Below are 18,589 nucleotides of genomic sequence, written 5' to 3'. Positions count from 1 at the left end.
GCGGCATGTGGGACCTTAGTTCCCTGACCAGGGATCGAACCCATGTCCCCTGCATTGGAAGGCGATTCTTTACCACTGGATCACCAGGGAAGTCCCTGGTGATAAAGTGAATTTCTACATGGAACAAGGAATTGGACTACTTGACCTCGAACATCGTTCTGGACTCTGTGGCATGTGGGGGATTTAAGCTAATAGAGATGCAAACTAACTGATAGCTCCAGAAAAAACCCTTCGGACATTTTGACACAGTAAAATAACTTTTGCTATGGCAGATTTATTTGACCATAAGGAGCAGAATGATCAACAGGCCTTTCTCAAAAAAGCAACACCTCCCCCACTCACCCCTCTCCCATACACAAAGAACAGATATTCTTCCTAGATTCTGAAATAAGACCACACATTTTTTGGAGCAAAGAAAAGAGAAAAGTTTGATACAGCAGATGTCTAAAATCTTCTTTGAAAAGCTAGTGCTTAATGGACTCCTTGACCAGACCTTGTACCGTTAGGGAAAAGGTCAGTTTTGTAATTCACATTGGTCGTTTTGAATTGTGATCCTAAGCCCCTGCTTTTCTCACGGAATTTAGGTCTAACTAAATATTATAATTCTCATTTACCTGCCCGGGAGATGATTCACTCTGTGGCTCTTGTACACCTGTGTGGGGGAGGACCTGAGCTATGTCAATTTTACATACACAAGGGATAAAAGAGTATACGCTGGCAATCAGGTCCTTTTTTTCCTGCTCACTGATTGGCAGACCCAGCACATGAATGATGTTGCACCGTACCTTGGTGCTCCAGCTGTTGTGTGTTGTGTGACAATGCATTGTCCTTGATAACTCGGGAAGCAGTAAGAGCCAAGTGACCTAATTTATGGCTGTGCTGATTTTCTGCCTGGTCCCATCTGAGCTGTGCCCTCCTCTAGGCATCTTGGAGCCTTTCTAGCCCGCCCAGCTGTTTGTTAAATTCAGGGATATCTATTTTTAACTTTTTAAAACTGGTCACTCCTGAATGCAGCACCCCGGCCGGAGTTTGGGATGTGGGGCAGGGAGAAGGTGCCAGTGAGTGGATCTTAGAATGTGGGAATCACAGTGACCTTCTTACACCTTATTGAGTAGCCCCTTTCTAAATCCTCTTATCACTTATTTTTAAGTGATTGATTTGTGTTTAAATAAGTGATATGAGTTATTTTTTGTTGCTGTTTTGTTTTGTCCTATACAAGCTATGCTAATAGATTCACAGGCATGATAAGAACTTGAACAAGGACAGAGGCTGATGAAAAGGGGAGATAGGATAGCACAAGTGAATTGTTTTTGTTCATTTATATTATTAGAAATAATATATATTATTCATTTATTTTGTCTCATAATACATTCAGCGTCTAAAAATATCAGTTTGCCAAAATTCCCATTTGCAGTTAACCAGGGTAAGTTTCGTTCTGTTCCTTTTCAAAAAAACAGTCCTTTGTTTGGGTACTCTTATTTTAAGTTAGTGTTAGTAAGCAGTATGTATTCAGTTTGTGGTCATGTGGAAGTGATTTTTTTCTCTCACTGAGGGCTTTTTGAGATTTGGGCACTTTGTTTTTGCAAGTTATGATGGATTGGAGGTGATGTGACCCTAAGTCTTATCACCCAGCACAGTGCCAGATACAATCAGATTGAGTGCCAGTGTCAGCTCTCCTTCAGGTAGGAAAAAGAATCATGGTGCTTGAATGGGCAGCTTGGGGGTTGGGGGGTCTTTGGGCCCCTCTAGCTCATCCTTTACTTTCTAGACAAGAGCCCTAAGCCTAGTGAAGGGAGGGAGCTTCTGAAGCCATGGGGATCTGACAGGAATTCCAGGGATCTTTCTGACTCCAAAGTTTATGCATTTGTCCCCATACTAGGGAGCCTTGTGAGTCAGCAGTCAGTTCTAAGCCAGGTTCTATCTGTGGCCTTGGGCACTGTTCCCCTCTGAGCGTCAGTTTCCCTAACAGCAAAATGAGTAGATCTTGGAGGTCCCTTCCATCTCAAAAAGAAAAAAAAATTAGGTCATTATTCTTCATTTTGAATATAAAATCTCAGTTTGCCGTAATCCCTGTTTATATTTAGCCAGAGTTATAGCTTAATGAATCTGATTTGAAAAGAGAGTCCTTGGGACTTCCCTGGAGGTCCAATGGTTAAGACTCTGTACTTCCAATGCAAGGGGCACGGATTTGATCCCTGGTCGGGGAGCTAAGATCCCACATGCTGCATGGTGCGGCCAAAAAAGGACCCCCCCCCCCCAAAAAAAAGAGTCCTTGCAAAATAACTACAGTTTCTAAAATTTGAAATTTAAAAAGAGAATAGAGTTCAACATTGAAAGCTAGAATGTGATGCCAGGAGCACAACAAATAAAAACGATATTCTTTTAAAATCCCAACCAAATAATTTAATTTTATATTTCTGTTTTCTATTTAAGAGAAAATAACACAAGCTTGAAAAGCAGTAAATATGTAAAGAGAAAATTTGTCAACTGATATTGGAAGATCTGACCCAGGTCACACATTAATCTCTCAGACAAGAGCTGCAGGGCAGGCCATAATTTCAGAGAGTAAAAGAGAAAATGAAAGCTATAGCTGGTGTCTTCTCTAAGTTACATAGGTGGATTCATTTCAGTTTTCTGATTGTGCTTCTGAATATAATATAAAAGCGCTGGTAGCAAGGTCTGCTTTACCACTGTGTGTGTAAAAAGTACCCCTATAGAGATAGAGGCGTAATGTGAGCCTTCCAAAGTTGATTTTTATCACCAGAGTCATTGATTAAATAGCTGAGGCCCCATGAGCAAACTTTTGCATTGGCAGTTTCCTTTCCAGGTTTGTTTTCCCAAGTCACAAGTCATATTATGGGAGCTTTTTAATTGCCAACTCAACTGTATGGCCCTTGCAAGGAAATACAAGGTAAATATGACTGCAGTAATACCCTAAATTTCAGACCTAACTCATTTTTAGGCCTGCCTGTTGTGAAGTCATTCTTCCCCATTTAAACACATAAAGGTCTGTCTTATATTAGAATGAGGCATAACTATCCCCTGTTAGTGTGGCTTAAAATCTTGAACCTAATGGCTGATGAAAGAAAAAAAAAAAAAAAAAAAATCTATGCCCAGAAGAGGGAAGAGGTTTGTCTAAATAGTGTTTCAAAATGCTACTAGTTCTAGAGACTGATTAGCAAAGCCTATGACTGGAGCAATTATCGTTCTGTTCTTTGTCCCCAAGTATCAGTTAGACATAGAAAGCTCAACGCAAGCAAAATGTACAGGCAGGAAGGTGGACTTGGACAAGTTAGTTATAAACAGCATCTCATATGTTGGGAGGTGCAGGCAGTACATGAGCCCTAACAATGTTATTGTGTCCCTCTGAACTCTGCTCTCACAGCTAAGCATTTGCAAGGCAGACCCAGAATAAAGAGAGGCATTCACGAAGCTAACATTTTATATCGAGGACCCTTAGTACCACTTTTAATGTGCTTCAGAACTAGGGGCTTCGCTTTTTCATGAACTGTGTGCAAAAGCAGAGGCCACGACTGGAGGCTGACTCTGTCTGGATCTGTTTTATGATTGCTGCGCCTGTACAGTAATGTGATCTTGAAAAAGGTAAACAACAAAGAGTTTAGCAGTGAAAAATATGCCTAATATAAATACAGTTGAGTTTATGGCAGTTCAGAATTTGAAAAATATGACCGTGACATTAAATTTTTCTGGTGGAATTAACAGAGGAACAGAATATAGCACTTAAGGCCATATATCTGAGACAGAGGAAGGAGATAATACATCTAACTCTATGGTCTATGTGGCATTCATATAAAGGAAAGCACAGTAGCTTTATTTAATTGAGAAATGAATCAATTACAATGATGTTGCATCATCAGATTCTTGCGAAATAGAAGATATGTCACTGCATGGTGTAACTGTTAAAAAGTAAGTGAGTATCTTAAGCATTTTGAATCAATTTCATGTACTGGCACTGCTACCTTAATACAAAATTTATGAAGATGATTTCATGTAGTATGTTGCTATCAAAAGTGTGTGATAAAACCTGATAACAGCGTCTCCCTTTAAAAACCTGGGCAAAACAGTATAACAGTATGGTTATAAGATCATAAAACAGACTTTGATATTGCTGTTTCTCCTTTTCTTATAGTAAAGAGCAAGTGTTAAAATAGTACAATTTTAAGCTGTCTTAAACCATGCTTTTAACCCACAGATTAGGGCAGGATGGAAACTTTTTCTCAGGTCTCGGTTTATGAGGAAATTTTCATTTAGTTCACGCAACTCATGTTACTGGGAGCAATGTCTCACAATCCATTCCTGAATTCATTTTGAAACATGTCACTTAAAATGTTTGCTACATGTTTTCCTCAGAGAATTTGTAATCCCCCTGACTATTGGAAATTTACGAAAAGCATTCTCTTTGATGTCAAAAACAGCTTTCTAATTCTGTGTACATTAGAAAAAGTAACTCTCCTGTTGAAGTAGATATATCTTACTGAGAATGTTTGGGGGAGGCGGTGCTTATCTGTGTGTACTTTAAAAATATACAGTTGACCCTTGAACAATGAGGGGGTTAATCTGCATACAATTTAGTCGGCCCCCAGTTTCCAAGTATCCGAGGTTCCTTCGCATCCCTGGATTCAACCAACCATGGACCATTTAGTACTGTAGTATTTACTAATGAAAACTAGCCACGTATAAGAGGACCTGCACAGTTCAAACCCATGTTGATCAAGGACCAACTGTAAAAGCAAACACCAAAGATATCTCATAGGAGAATTTACCTGGGTTTTTTCATGATTTTTTAAAGATGCTGTGGCTTTTTACTAAAACCCTAACCACTCGAGGGTGGTAGTTAACAGCTCTGTCTTCCTTTTTAATGTAAATCTTTCCCCACAGACCCTTACGCAGAAGTACTCATTGTCTAGAGGAACAAGAAGAAGCATCAGGACAACATTCAGTAGGAAATATCAAAGTAGACTAAGAGCCAATCAACCTGAGATGGAAGTTTCAGGGAGTGGTGATTGGGGAGGGCATGCTGAGGAGCCAAGAGCAGGAAGGAGTGGGTACCATGCTCAGCTGAGATAATACATGGGAAAGCACTTTCTAAAACATCTAGCACTCGGTGGAAGGGTCTGCTGATCAGCCACAGGGATGCAAAAGAAATGCAAAAACATGGCTTCTGCCCTTGAGGAGCTTAACAGTCTAGTTGAGAATAAGCCACGTGCCAAAACTGATCATTTATCAACTTTACCATGCCAAGTATAAACACATGCAAATCCAGTTGTTTTTAAGGAATGCTGTGATTGTAGGCAGATATGATGCTGGAGAGAAAGGAGCACGGGAGAGGCCCCAGCACAACCACAGCCTGCTCCTGTGGCCTTGGGCCTGCCCGCCTCTGAGAGGCCCGGTTTTTCCCATCATAGACTAGAGATGACCATCCCTGCCAAGCTCAGGGTGGTTGTGAGATCTAATGAGAACGTGTATGTGAAAGAACTATTAAAAGCACCATTAAAAGCATATAAGGGGGCTTCCCTGGTGGCGCAGTGGTTGAGAGTCCGCCTGCCGATGCAGGGGACGTGGGTTCGTGCCCCGGTCCGGGAAGATCCCACATGCCGCAGAGCGGCTGGGCCCGTGAGACATGGCCGCTGAGCCTGTGCGTCCGGAGCCTGTGCTCCGCAACGGGAGAGGCCACAACAGTGAGAGGCCTGCGTACCGCAAAAAAAAAAAAAAAAAAAAAAAGCATATAAGGGACTATTAACTAGTTTACCTATATTTTACCCGCTGGTTGAAGCACTGTTATCACAGCAAACAACTGTCTCCTCAGTAGTTATATTTGGTTCCCAAAATTTTCCTCCTTAGGAAATTTAGTACCTGGGACGACATTTTCATTGAGTTTGTAATAACTGCAGGCAATTTTTTTTTTGGTTGGGGGGCACACATTGAAGTGTTTAATACTTTAACTACTAAGTGGATGTTTTATTAATTTGCTGTCACATTTTAGTCACTTTCTAAGAGATGTGGTTTATCGGTGTCAGCTGTGTGAGCAGCTGCCTCCAGAACAGGCATCTTCTTTGACTCTGCTCTTATCCCCTGAAAACCAGTGTTAAAACTTGCATGAATTTGATTTTCCCAGAAAGCATTGCTGCCCTGCTGAAGGAACTTTGGAAGAGGTGGAGTCTTTACCCACTCCTGAGTCAGAGGCAAATACTTCAACCACATAATTAAAGTTTTCTTCACAAAATAGGGGGTTGTGAGCAGACACTGGCAGGAATCCAAAATTCTAATTTCTGACTATGATTTAATTTCAATTTTAAATAAATCGGTTTTTAATTTAAAAAGAGTGAGCTTCATAACATTAGCAATGATTGCAACATTAAGCCCAGTGTTCACAATCTAGCAATATAAAACATTATTTATATCTGAATCGTAAACAGCCTTTTGAAATGGATTATGGTTTTTCTCCCTATTCTAATACAACCTGGAGGGTACTAAAAAGTGTTGTGTGAAATTAACATTCTGCTGACTTTCGCCTATAAATGAGAAGCGAGCTATTAACATTTGTGTATTTTCATTATGTAAATTGTGTTAACACATGCCCACAAATTGCCACCAGCAATGCAATAATTTTCTCTCAGTGATCATAATGTGTCCAAGTGAGTCATTTTGATTATGACATGCTAATTACATATTGCCTTTTTTCAGATTCAGAAAAACCAGGGATCTTTAATGGTAAGCTTTATGAGTTCAGAAAAAAATTCACTTTTCTCTTTCCTGATGGCTGCTTCCTTTGCATGCTTGAATGCCTTGTTTTAAACTTAGCAAATTGCATTTTGAAGAAAATGCAAACCTTTAACTGCCTGTATTAGATTAGGTACCATTAGAAATAATAGAACATCCTGAGCATCAATGTTTTTATAAGAGTTTGCTGTTGTTGATTAATCTTGCTATATTTTATTGCATTAATGATTTTTTCTTTCCACTCCACTGTAAAGATATTGCATAGAGGCTAATACTTTTTCCTTTCTTCTTTCCCATTGCAGCCTCTCCAGCTTCTGCAGTGCATTGTTGATGAGGTGAGGCATCGTCTTATGTGCTTTCACTCCTAAAGTCATTCCTAATGGTGTGGAAAGCTTATATTTTGTTTCCTAATGAAGCACAATGCCCAACATCCTCGGAGCAAGTTGTGTTCTATGGCTCTGAGCTGTGTTACGTGAACTGGCCTTGTCCTGAATCCTGCTCTTCTGATTCCAGCCGAGACTCTCTGCCAAAACAGACTGTCCCACAGGCTGGTCCTTGGGGGCATCAGAAGCCCTAAAGACAAAACACGATAATATTAATTTATCCTCTCTCTGGCCAGATGGGGATGGAGCCGGAAATTAAAGTGGTATCATTTTTTCCGTAACACATATTTAAAGTCATTCAGTAGGCAAGGGTCAGAGTTGAACAGCAAACATAAGCTGGATAAAATTTGTCCTCCTTGCTTTATTTACCAAAAGCATAGCAGAGTGATAAAAGTGTTCAGAAGCTCTAGGTCAACAGTTCAGCTTTAATTTCCTAATTAGGCATTTTCCCCAGAACATACTCCTAACTTTTTGTGCTTTTAACTAGTATTCTCACATGTTAAGTCATCCTACCTCTGATCATCCGTATCCGAGTTTCACTGTCCCTTTGCCTTTATGGAGTTAAGCTACCTGAATTTCATTCTCAATCAACTACTTTTGTTGCTGGCTTTAAATTCCTTTTTTTCCTGTAAATTAGCAGTCTTATAGTATACAAGACTCCGATTAAGAAACATTAATGTTTTTTAAAAACTGAGTTTTTCTGGGCTTGAGCTTGCCTGCTAGCAATGTTTATTTTTTAAACTTTAATCTTGCAGTATTTAAAATGCTTGTCATGTCGGCAATAAATGACTCAGATAGGAAAGTTTGAAAGAGAAAATATCGTTAATTCATAATTATTCCTCTCAATTAAACGTCTGTATAACCAGTTATGAGATTTGGGAGAAAAAAATAAAGATCCTCCTAGGAAAAAAACAAATACATACACATATCACAATAATAGTAAGAATGGAGCTCCAACATCCTTAATGTCTGCATCAGTCAGTCCACATATCCCTTGCAAGCCATAAACCATGTTAGTGCAAAAATGAAGGCATCGTCCTGAAACAAATGGAGGCCCCATTATCTCAAATATCAGACAGGCCTCCTGGATCTAATAGCTCATCAATATCTTCTGTCATCTTAGATTCCCAAAGCATCCTATGGCCATCAGAATCCTCCCAATTAAACTGATTTTCCTGAGCTCCCCCTTCAGGATTGCTTAGGGACGTGCCCAGGGAAATGGCCTCCCCAGTCAAGTGCACAGCCTGCCATCTTTCCTGGGCTCTGCCGTTCTTGGTCTGCCAGGCTCCTGGGCATCAGAATGTTCAGGTACAGATACCTTCACCAGTAATACAGGTATTGCTGGAGAGCTCATTTGAAGGTTTTCTGGATCAAATGGATGTTTTCATTCCTTATTTAAAGTAGCAGTGATTGCTATTAAATTTAATATATTTTACTTGTTTGATTTGGGTAAAATCTTGAGACTTTTGAAATCATCATAGGGAGATGTTCTAAGAAGAGAAGGTATGTGTGATGAAGGACAGTAGCTTGTAGCTTAAATCGTATATTTTTCTTTATAGCTCTTCTTCCTCAGTTGAGAGAAAACTATAACTTAGACATCTATTCCCATTTACTCTAAAAACATTCAAATATCTTTTTTATGAAAACTTGGGAAATTCACATATATTTTTAAAACAAACATTAAGTTGATCTTGGAACCAAGCTGATGATTGGGAATAAGAATATTAGGAAAGAGTTGGCCAGGTGACCTGCCTTAGGCAAGGTGCATCATAGCTTCTAAGAGAGGAAGGATTGGTGGGATCTTTTAATTACTGTGCTTACCCCACGTTTGTCAGATTTCTCATTGCTGTGATATAGTGTTTCTCAAAGGGTAGTCCAAGGACTAACTACATCAGGATTACCTAAGACTCTTGTTTAAAATGCAGATTCTTGGACCCAGATCTCTGAGTTAGACTTTCTAGGGGTAGAGCCCAGGAATCTACATTTTACTAGCTTCCCAACTCTTTGCACATGAAAGTTTGAGAACCTCTTCCGTAATGGCTAAGTCTGCCCTTTTAGATCCCAGAGGACAATTAACTGTCTATCTTCATTTACATCTGACATGTAGGGCTTCTATTTCTGAATGAATATAACCAGCCAGGATTTGAACCATCTTACTCTTTGGTCATGGGATATACCTCATTATGAAATGGCTATCCAATGACAGTATATACTGTTTCTCTTCGGGAAAAGGCAAATCAAAAAGTACCACCCCAAGGGAATCTAATTCAAACAAGATGGATATATTTGGAGTCACGTACAAAATAGCTAAGCAAAGCCCAGTGTAACGTACTTTATTTATTATTATGTGGATGTCCCTTGACCTCCTAGCATGGCCTGGCAAAGAACAAAGAAGTAGTAAAACAAGATCAAGTGGATAGGAGCCAGCGCTAGAGCAGCCAGGGATGCTGAATGTCAGGAGTTGAGAGACAGGAGGTGGGATCGTGGGCCAAAGCCAGAGTCAGCCACCACATATCCAAATAAAGACACCAAAAGGTAAACAGAGTAGTAAGAATCATGAACGTGAAATTTGAACCACAGAACAGGAACTGGATGAGTAGCCAAGGTACTAAGAGAATCAGACTGCAAAGAGAAATCTGGGAAATTTAGTTTAATTTTAGGGGGTGGAGCTTGTCTGGTTTGGACCTGGCTAACTCAGGATCTGAGTGCTGTCTTAGAGCTACCATCTTTGCCTCGAAGTTGCTTCTCTCAAAAGAACTTCTTACTGTAAAACTCATAATCAGGCCCTCTCCAAGTCCCTGAATACCTGAGCTGTAAAGTACTTGGGTTCATTGTAAGTGATGTGTGTCTATGCGTGCCATGATGCCTTAGCCATCTGATATCACTGGGGAATGAGGTGGCCCTTGCTGTCTAGCTAACTGATACTACTTTAAGCTCTGACATCAGTGAGAAAATTTGCATTTTTTAGAAAGAATGTTTCTAAAATGTATTTGTTCTTGGCAGCCTGTTGATAAAGTATAGTGAATATCATTTCATTGGTATAAAGCTTTTATAAAAGGTATCATAACCTTTTCTTGATGACTCAGGTCCCTGTTTTGAACATGGTACTGAACTAAACTTTGACGTATTGATGCCCTCTAGGGCTGTAGAATTGTGGGGATCTTGCCTTGTTCTTTCATTGAATTTTACCAGCCATTTTGCTTGTGTGTTTGGCCTTGGCACTCAGTGATATGCTTGGGCTTTTTGAGGTGTAGAGAGCCATTTGCTCCCAAACTAAATGACCCGTACATGGGTGTGCTGCTCTGCTTGGTGCTTTTCTGTGTTCTCTCTTGTGATCACCTCTGTTTTCTATGGTCACTCCTCATTCTTGTCAGTGACTACTGGCTGCCCCAGTTATCTGATCATCTTGTCTCAGTCTTTGCACTGCTGATGGTGACCCTAGCAAAATTAAAGGTATCAAATGAAATCAGATACCCAAGTGGTATGTGTAAGGTCAAACCACTGCTCTGAGAAGAGAGATTGAGGCTGATGAAGTAAAGTGAGTAGGCTTGTGTTCATTCATGCAGCAGATAGTCCTCAAAAGCGCCCACTGTATGCCAGCCCAAGTTGACCAGGCCATGCTCAGGGCAGCCTTCAAGCCTAGAGAGGACTGTTCTTCCAGGTAAGTCTCCCAGGTCAACTGAAGATCAGATTTGTGAGTCAGGGTAGAAAGGCAGAGGCATAGTCCCAAATCCTCTGCCAATACAGTGTGCTGGGACTCAGGAGGCTATGTCGCCATCTAATGCTCTCCCCAGTGCCTGGGCTCCCAGTTTGGCTGGCAACAAAGGGCTGGCCACATTGGTGATGTGGCAGGTGGGAACAGAGCAGTGATATCTGAGTCACCGAATCCCAGGCTGGCTGGAGCCAGCCAGGACATCAGTGGATTGAGGTGCTGGGAATTGCAAAGACTGAAGTGGGGACTTCCTCCTTGAGCCTGCCCCCAAGAAGGCCACAGACTTGGAAAAGATAAGAGTATGGAAATGAATAATTATGCTTCATTATAGGATGCATACTATACAACCCAGAAACAGGAGGGTTTGTTCTGGGGGTGGATCAGGAGGTGTGACATTTAAGCTAGGTCTTACAGGATGAGAAGAAGTTTGCAAGGTCAAAAAAGGAAAAAGATAAATGTCAGACAGAAGGGCTTGAAACTTTCTTGCAAATCATTTTTGAGTTCACAGATGTGTTTCAGAATGTTCAGGTTATCTAAAATATGACAGCCAGAAAAATGGATCATTACTCTGAGTGTGCGTGTGTGTGTGTGTGTGTGTGTATTTCAAGCATATTATAGCTAAATATAAATTTCTATCCAACATCTGTAGGTGTTCAGCAGGACAATTAACAAATCCCTGGTTTATACATCTGTTTATATATTCCTTTTACCAGTAAAAAGTGAATTCCTATAAGTCATGTTTTATACCTTATCAGAAGTATCTTCTAAATGATAGGATATAAAATCAAAACACAAAATCAGTTGTAATTCTATATATTAGTAACCCAAAATGAATAATTCAAAAGTGAAATTAAGAAAACACTTCAAGTTACAGTTAGCATCAAAAAGAATAAAATACTTAGGAATAAGTCTAACAAACGAAGTGGAAAACGTATACACTGAAAATTATAAAACATCTTTGAAAGAAATTAAAGACTTAAATAAACAGAAAGACATCCCACATTCTTGGAATGGGAGACTTAATATTGTTAAGATGGCAGCGCTCCCCAAATTGGTCTACAGATTCAGTGCAATCCCTGTCACAACCCCAGTGGGCTCTTTTGCAGAAATGGGTGAGTTGATCCCAAAATTCATATGGAAATGCAAAGGAGTCAGAGTAGCCAAAACAATCTTGGGGAAAAAGAACAAAGAGGATTCAGGTTTCCTGATTTCAGAATGTATTACAAAGTTACAGTAATCAATCAGTCAATCAATACAGTAATCAATAGTGTGGTTCTGGCATAAGGATAGACATGTAAAATGGAATTGAGAGTCCAGAAATACATGCATATGTCCATGGTCAGTTGTTTTCTGATGAGGATGCCAAGACCCGTTAATGGTGAAAGTACAGTCTTTTCAACAAATGATGCTGGAACAGTTGGAGATCCACATGCAGAAGAATGAATTTTTTTCACGTCATATACAAAAACTAACTCAAAGTGGATCAAAGACCTAAATGTAAGTGTTTCACAGCTAAGACTGAAACTCTTAAAAGGAAATATCGGTATAAATCTGTGACCTTAGATTAAGTAACAGTTTCTTGGATATGACACCATCAGGATAATGGAATCACTGTAACAATGCCAGGGTTCCAGGCCAATAGACAGCTAGAGCCAGGGCAAATCACAGCTTTAAGAGGAGGACCTTTGTGCCCCAGTCTGGAAGGTAGGGGAGATGACGGCTTTCCCTGTAAGGTGTGTAGCTTGAAAAGGATTGATAGGAAGGCCACAGTGGGGATAGGGGAGAGGACGATGAAAGGAAGTGGCCAGCTGAGTGATGGGCAAGAAGAGGTTGGGGCGAGGGGGCTGGGGGGGTGTTGTTCTGGGGCCTGGCCTTGGGTCCTCAATGATGAGGAGGAGTAAAGTGGGCTTGCTTAAGATGGGAACAGGCTCTCTTGGTCCAAAACATATTTAATAGCCCATCATTACAAAATTCCGTTCATAAAAGGCTTTGTCTTGGGCTCCCCTGGTGGTGCAGTGGTTGAGAGTCCACCTGCTGATGCAGCGGACACGGGTTCATGCCCCGGTCCGGGAAGATCCCACATGCCGCTGAGCGACTGGGCCCGTGAGCCATGGCCGCTGAGCCTACGCGTCTGGAGCCTGTGCTCCACAACGGGAGAGGCCACAACAGTCAGAGGCTCGCGTACCACAAAAAAAAAAAAAAAAGCCTTTGTCTTCTGTGAGTTTTTATGACTCTATTTAATCATACAATTTAATTGAGACATAAGAGAGCCTCCACTATTTACTTATCTGCCTGGCTGGCATATGCACATCATTACAGTGGTACTAAAAAGAGTCACGAATGGGGACAATCATCCACGCCACGAAACTCCTGAGCTCACAAGAGGCTTCATGTGGACTCTTCTCTTAGACCTGGCTCCTCTGATGTTTTCTAGCAGTGCCAGCAAACATGTCCAGTGCTGGAAGGAAGCAGTGTTTGATGCTAACCCCCACCTGGCAGCTTAGTAAAGAAGAGTGTGGAGGTTAATCACACAGCTAGACACTTCCACATGAGCTGGGCAAACTGAGAGGCGGCTGACATCTCTGTTCTAGAAGAGGGTGATACCTGAAGAAGGGCGTGAGAAAAGAGAGGACTGGGAAAGGAGAAGAAAATGGAGAGAAGAGTCTGCTTTATAACCACATATAACCATAACAAGCTTCTAAGCTTTTCTCTCTGCCTTGTTTCTCCTGCCACCCTACCTCCACAGGATTACCTTTTTAAAAATACAGATCTCAACCTGCCAAACCCTGCCTGTAGGGTAATGTCTGAACCTCCTAGCATAGCATTTTAGATTCACACCCATGTTTTTTTCGGCCTCACTTTGGGTCCATCATTAGTCTTGATGGCTGCCCCACACTTTCATACTTAGGGTTGTGTTCCTCACTCTGCTTGGAACGGCCTCCCGTTTTTTACTTTGTAAATGCCTAAGTGTTCTCCAAGGCTCAGCTCAAATGTGATGTCCTCTTTGAAGCTGTCTCTGTTACCTTCCCATTTCTTCCATCCTGCCCCGTGCCCACCCAGTGCTAGGCATAATTCAGCATAGCATGTTTACGAAGCTTTATTATTGTTACTCATATGGAATCAAATTTAGTTTGTGAGTTTGTCTCCCACTGTATCATGAAGTCATCCAGCACAGGGATTTATCCCCACACCTAGTAGAGATCATGGCTCAAGCAGACGCTCCTTGAAGTAAATTAAAATAAGAACTTTTTTTCTAGCAGGGCTAATCCTACAGAAAATAGCATGTGGTCTAAGTTTGTCTTTTCTTCTGCTGAGGCCCATTCTATCCAGCTGAAAAGGACTGCTAATTTCAAAGATCATCACAGAGAAACTTATTTCTGTTTTCTATTTTTTACTTTGACATTTTTATTTAAGTATAATTTACATAACATAAAATTCACTCATAGATTATACAGCTCAGTTCCAGAACATTTCCATCACTTCATAAAGAAACCGAGGACCTGTTAACAGTAACTCCTAGTTTCACTGTCCCCTCCAGTCCTGGCAACCACTAGCTAATCTACTTTCTGTCTCTGTGGATTTCCCTATTGTGGACATTTCATATATATTGGACCATGCAATAGCTGGTGTTTTGTGTTTGGTTTCTTTCATTTAGCATAATGTTTCCAAGGTATATCCACGTTGTCGTATTTATCAGTACTTCATATATATTTATGGTCAAATAATATTCCATTGTATGGATATACCACATTTTTGTTTATCTGTTCATCAGTTGATTAACATTTGGGGTGTTTCCACTTTTTGACTATTATGAAAAATGTTGCTGTGAACATTTGTGTACTAGTTTTTATGTGGGTGTATGTTTTGTTTTCAATTCTCTTGGATACATATACCTAGTAGTGGAATTGCTGGGTCATATGAAAATTCTGTGTTTAATTTTTTTTTTTTAATAAATCTATTTATTTATTTTTGGCTGTGTTGGGTCTTTGTTGCTGCACGTGGGCTTTCTCTAGCTGCAGCGAGCAGGCGCTACTCTTCGTTGCAGTGCGCGGGCTTCTCACTGCAGTGGCCTCTCGTTGTGGAGCACGGGCTCTAGGCGTGCAGGCTTCAGCAGTTGTGACACGCGGGCTCAGTAGTTGTGGCGCACGGGCCTAATTGCAGCATGTGGGATCTTCCCGGACCAGGGTTCGAACCCGTGTCCCCTGCACTGGCAGGCGGATTCTTAACCACTGCACCACCAGGGAAGCCCCTGTGTTTAACTTTTTGATGAACTTTCAAACGGTATTTCACAGCAACTGCACCATGTTACATTCCCATCAGTAATTTACGAGATTTCAGATTTCTCCACATACTTGCCAACACTTGTTATTTTCTGGGGTTTTTTTTCCTTTGAATTGTAGTCATCCTAATGGATGTAAAGTAGTCTCTCATTGTGGTTTTGATTTGCATTTCCCTTATGATTAATGATGTTGCGCATATTTTCATGTGTTTATTGATCGTTTGAATATTTTCTTTTAAATTCTGTTCAAATGCATTTTCTATTTTTAAATTGGTTTTTCCTTTTTAATTATTAGTTTTGAGTTGTTAGAGTTCTTTTCTTATTAATTAATTTATTATTTGTCTGAGTCGTGTCTTCGTTGCGGCACGCGGGATCTTTCATTGCGGCATGAGGGCTTCTCTCTAGTTGTGGTGCGCGGACTCCAGAGCACGGGCTTAGTTGCCCTGCGGCATGTGGGATCTTAGTTCCCCGACCAGGGATCGAACCCATGTCCCCTGCATTGGAGGCGGACTCTTAACCACTGGACCGCCAGGGAAGTGCCTAGAGTTCTTTATGTATTCTGGATACTATACATTTTTTTCTCCCATTCTGTGGATTGACTTTAACTTTCTTGATGGTGTCCTTTGACACACACAAGTTAAAAAAAAATTTTTGGACTTTGAGGCCTTTGTGGTTTGATCAAAGGATAGGAAGCTTAGATCTCTACCCTGTCCCCATCCCACTCATGGCACCCACATAAAAGTCCTTAGAGTTCCACAGATTATAATTTGAAAACCACCGATTATAGCCCAAACAATCATTCTGTAAACCTGTATTAATCCCAAAGCTAGGTACTGGGGAATAGGGAGTGAGTAAGATACAGTTGCCACCATTAAAGAGTTTCTACTCTAGTCAGGGAGACAGGCTAGTAAACAGTCATGTATGAGTAGATAACTTTAAACTAAACTGCAGGAAGGAACTTCCCTGGTGGTCTAGTGGGTAAGACTCCGAGCTCCCAATGCAGGGGGCCCGGGTTCAATCCCTGGTGGGGGAACAGATCTCACGTGCTGCAACTGAGAGTTCGCATGTCGCAACTAAGACCTGGCACAGCCAAAATAAATAAATAAGTAAACAATAAATAAATATTAAACTAAACTGCAGGCAATATACGTGGCATGAGACTTAATGAGCTCTCAGAGGAGCACGGTGACTGTCGTTTTAACCCCCTCACATAAAAGGGTATTTATGACAAGGCATTTAATGATGTTTGCAGTCACATAAATTCTACATATACTAAAAGTGTGGACAGGGTGCTGGGGAAACACAGAGAAGAGAGATAATGAAGGAGGTGATAATATACCAGAGAGCTCCACAGAGAAGGGAAACCCAAAGGGCCAGTAGGAGTTAGCCTCAGAGATACTTGAGGCCCGTGCGGAGTTCAGTATGGCTGCAGTGCTTGGCAAAGTATTAAAAGAAATGAGGCAATGGCTACATTTAGAAGGATCTTTACACATTGTGCCTGAAGGCATTTGCCGGGAGGGAGGTGAAAGAGTTTTAAGCAGAGGATCAACAGAACCAGATTTGTGTTTCAGAAAAATCACTCTGATGGGGTTGTGGAAAGTAGATTGGCAAGGACAGTTAGGAACTTACTGTGCTTATAGTCCTGATCAGAAATTACGTGGGCTTTGCATTAAGACAGCCTTAGCATGTTTGAAGAGTATTCAGGGGATGGAATAAACTGAATTTGGTGAGTAATTGGATGTAGCAGAGAGTGGAGGTCGGATCAGAGAAGAAGCATTTGGCTTGGTCAGTCAAACTGTCACTGAGCTGGGGCACACACACACTTCATGGGAAGAAGATAATTAGCATTCAGTTCGCAGGGCAGCACCAAGCACCTCGTTCAGAACTATATCAATTCCTGTTCCAGACCCAGTTATAAGAAGTTTATCAACTAGACTCTCAGCTCCCAGGGTTTTTATTTCTATCTTCCTAGTACTGCACCTAATTAATGTACAGTAGTCACTTATAAATATTTGTTGAATGAAATTTACACGTAATTATAAGAACTTACTACTTCTTTTTTTTAAGACCTCAGAAAAAATCCAAAAAGTAATAGTATATGACAAGGAGATACTTAGCTAATAAATACAGTCCTTTATCAAAATTCAGAAGTCTAGCCTTAACCCTTATGGTTGATAAAATGTTTCCCCAGTGTTCCCCAGTGTCATGTTGCTTTCCCACAGCGCTCTGTTTTACAGATGAGGAAACTGAAGGACAAAGGATGGGACTCTTTTTACTATACTATAATTGTCCTTGATGGAAGCAAAAAGTGACAGCTGAACTTTTTGGCATCAAAGGAAGAGATTATTTTTTAAAACTGTAAAAGTAGACAACTTAGAAAGCATTGCAGACGTGCCCCAAGGGCAGAAGTATATTGCAACACAGTTCAGTTTCGCTGTCTGTAAGAATGACTCCATGTCTTTAAGAAATAATTGAATTCTCTTCTGCATATTCTGTTTATGTTGGCAGGGAGGAGATTGACTCCTTTTAGAAAGATTTATGTACACAAAAGGTTTGGCTCTTGAACCACTGTTATCTTTTAAAAAATTCATTCGTGCAGAATCACTCATTCTTGGGCAGGTTAACTGAGGGCTGGTTAACTGAGAAGCTGCTGGGCTGTGAACGTAGCAGGTGCTTTCTGGGGGTGGGGGTGGGGGAGTGAGGGTGTGGAAAATGGCTGTCTAATAATACCCCCCTGAAATTCAAAACGTGGTATCAACCAGCTCCAGAGGGAATAATATCTATTCATTTTTTTGCCTGAGGGACTTCGCCATAATTCTGGCTTCTGAAGTTAGCAAAAAAATAAAAGGAACATCCCCCATCCCTCCTGCTCCCAGCATCCTAGGATGGCCTCTTTCTTTCACAACACCTAACTGCAGGTAGTTTAAAGTGAGACAAGACCTGATGGCCTGAGCTGTCCGACGTGACCCGTGCATGCCTAGAGCTTCCCACCACAGTGACTGACACTCTAACCACTTGCATAAATGGGTATTGATGATGTGGGATTTCATGTTATTTGTAACTTGTATGAGTTAATGACTGGGAGGCATTAGAAACTTGGTAAGTTAATACAAGTAGATATACAATAGTTGTGTCCTCCAGCGATATGGTTAACTAGACCTCTGTCTCATAGTGTCAGGAAGGTATAATTGGGATCCTGAAAACCGATATTCTCCTTTTATGTAAGGCAGCCTGTAGAAATCTAATACCTCCTTTGAAAAGTCCAGTATGTTTAAATTAATGCAGTTTGACTGGTTTGAAAATTGAAAATAGGTTAGCATTAAGGCCATGATTCCTTTAGTAATTACTTGTTCTATCCGTAATAACTGTTTCTTTAGAATTGACATTAAGATTCTACCAAAACACAGCAGTAATCCAAAAGTTACTGTCTGTTCATTTATAATTATATTTAATTCATATTTATGAGTTGTCGGG

The 18,589-nt window shown here is 40.8% G+C and overlaps 1 protein-coding gene across 3 annotated transcripts in view; it reads left to right on the top strand.

The window, feature by feature from the left end:
- The window catches only part of MAP2K5 (mitogen-activated protein kinase kinase 5), a 262,237-nt gene that overhangs the window by 194,451 nt on the left and 49,197 nt on the right, over nucleotides 1-18,589 (top strand). For 2 of the 3 annotated variants that reach the window (XM_079913743.1, XM_079913742.1), the window contains 2 exons: nucleotides 6,706-6,732; nucleotides 7,044-7,076. In XM_079913743.1, coding sequence (XP_079769869.1) covers nucleotides 6,706-6,732; nucleotides 7,044-7,076 — 60 coding nt within the window. Of the gene's footprint in view, nucleotides 1-6,705; nucleotides 6,733-7,043; nucleotides 7,077-13,270; nucleotides 14,885-18,589 lie in introns of those variants that run through there. The other variant, XM_079913744.1, reaches the window with a different exon arrangement.

The sequence above is a fragment of the Stenella coeruleoalba genome (genome assembly GCF_951394435.1).
Source record: "Stenella coeruleoalba genome assembly, chromosome: 2".
NCBI classification, from domain to species: domain Eukaryota; kingdom Metazoa; phylum Chordata; class Mammalia; order Artiodactyla; family Delphinidae; genus Stenella; species Stenella coeruleoalba.
This window is presented reverse-complemented; position numbering and strand designations above follow the sequence as displayed.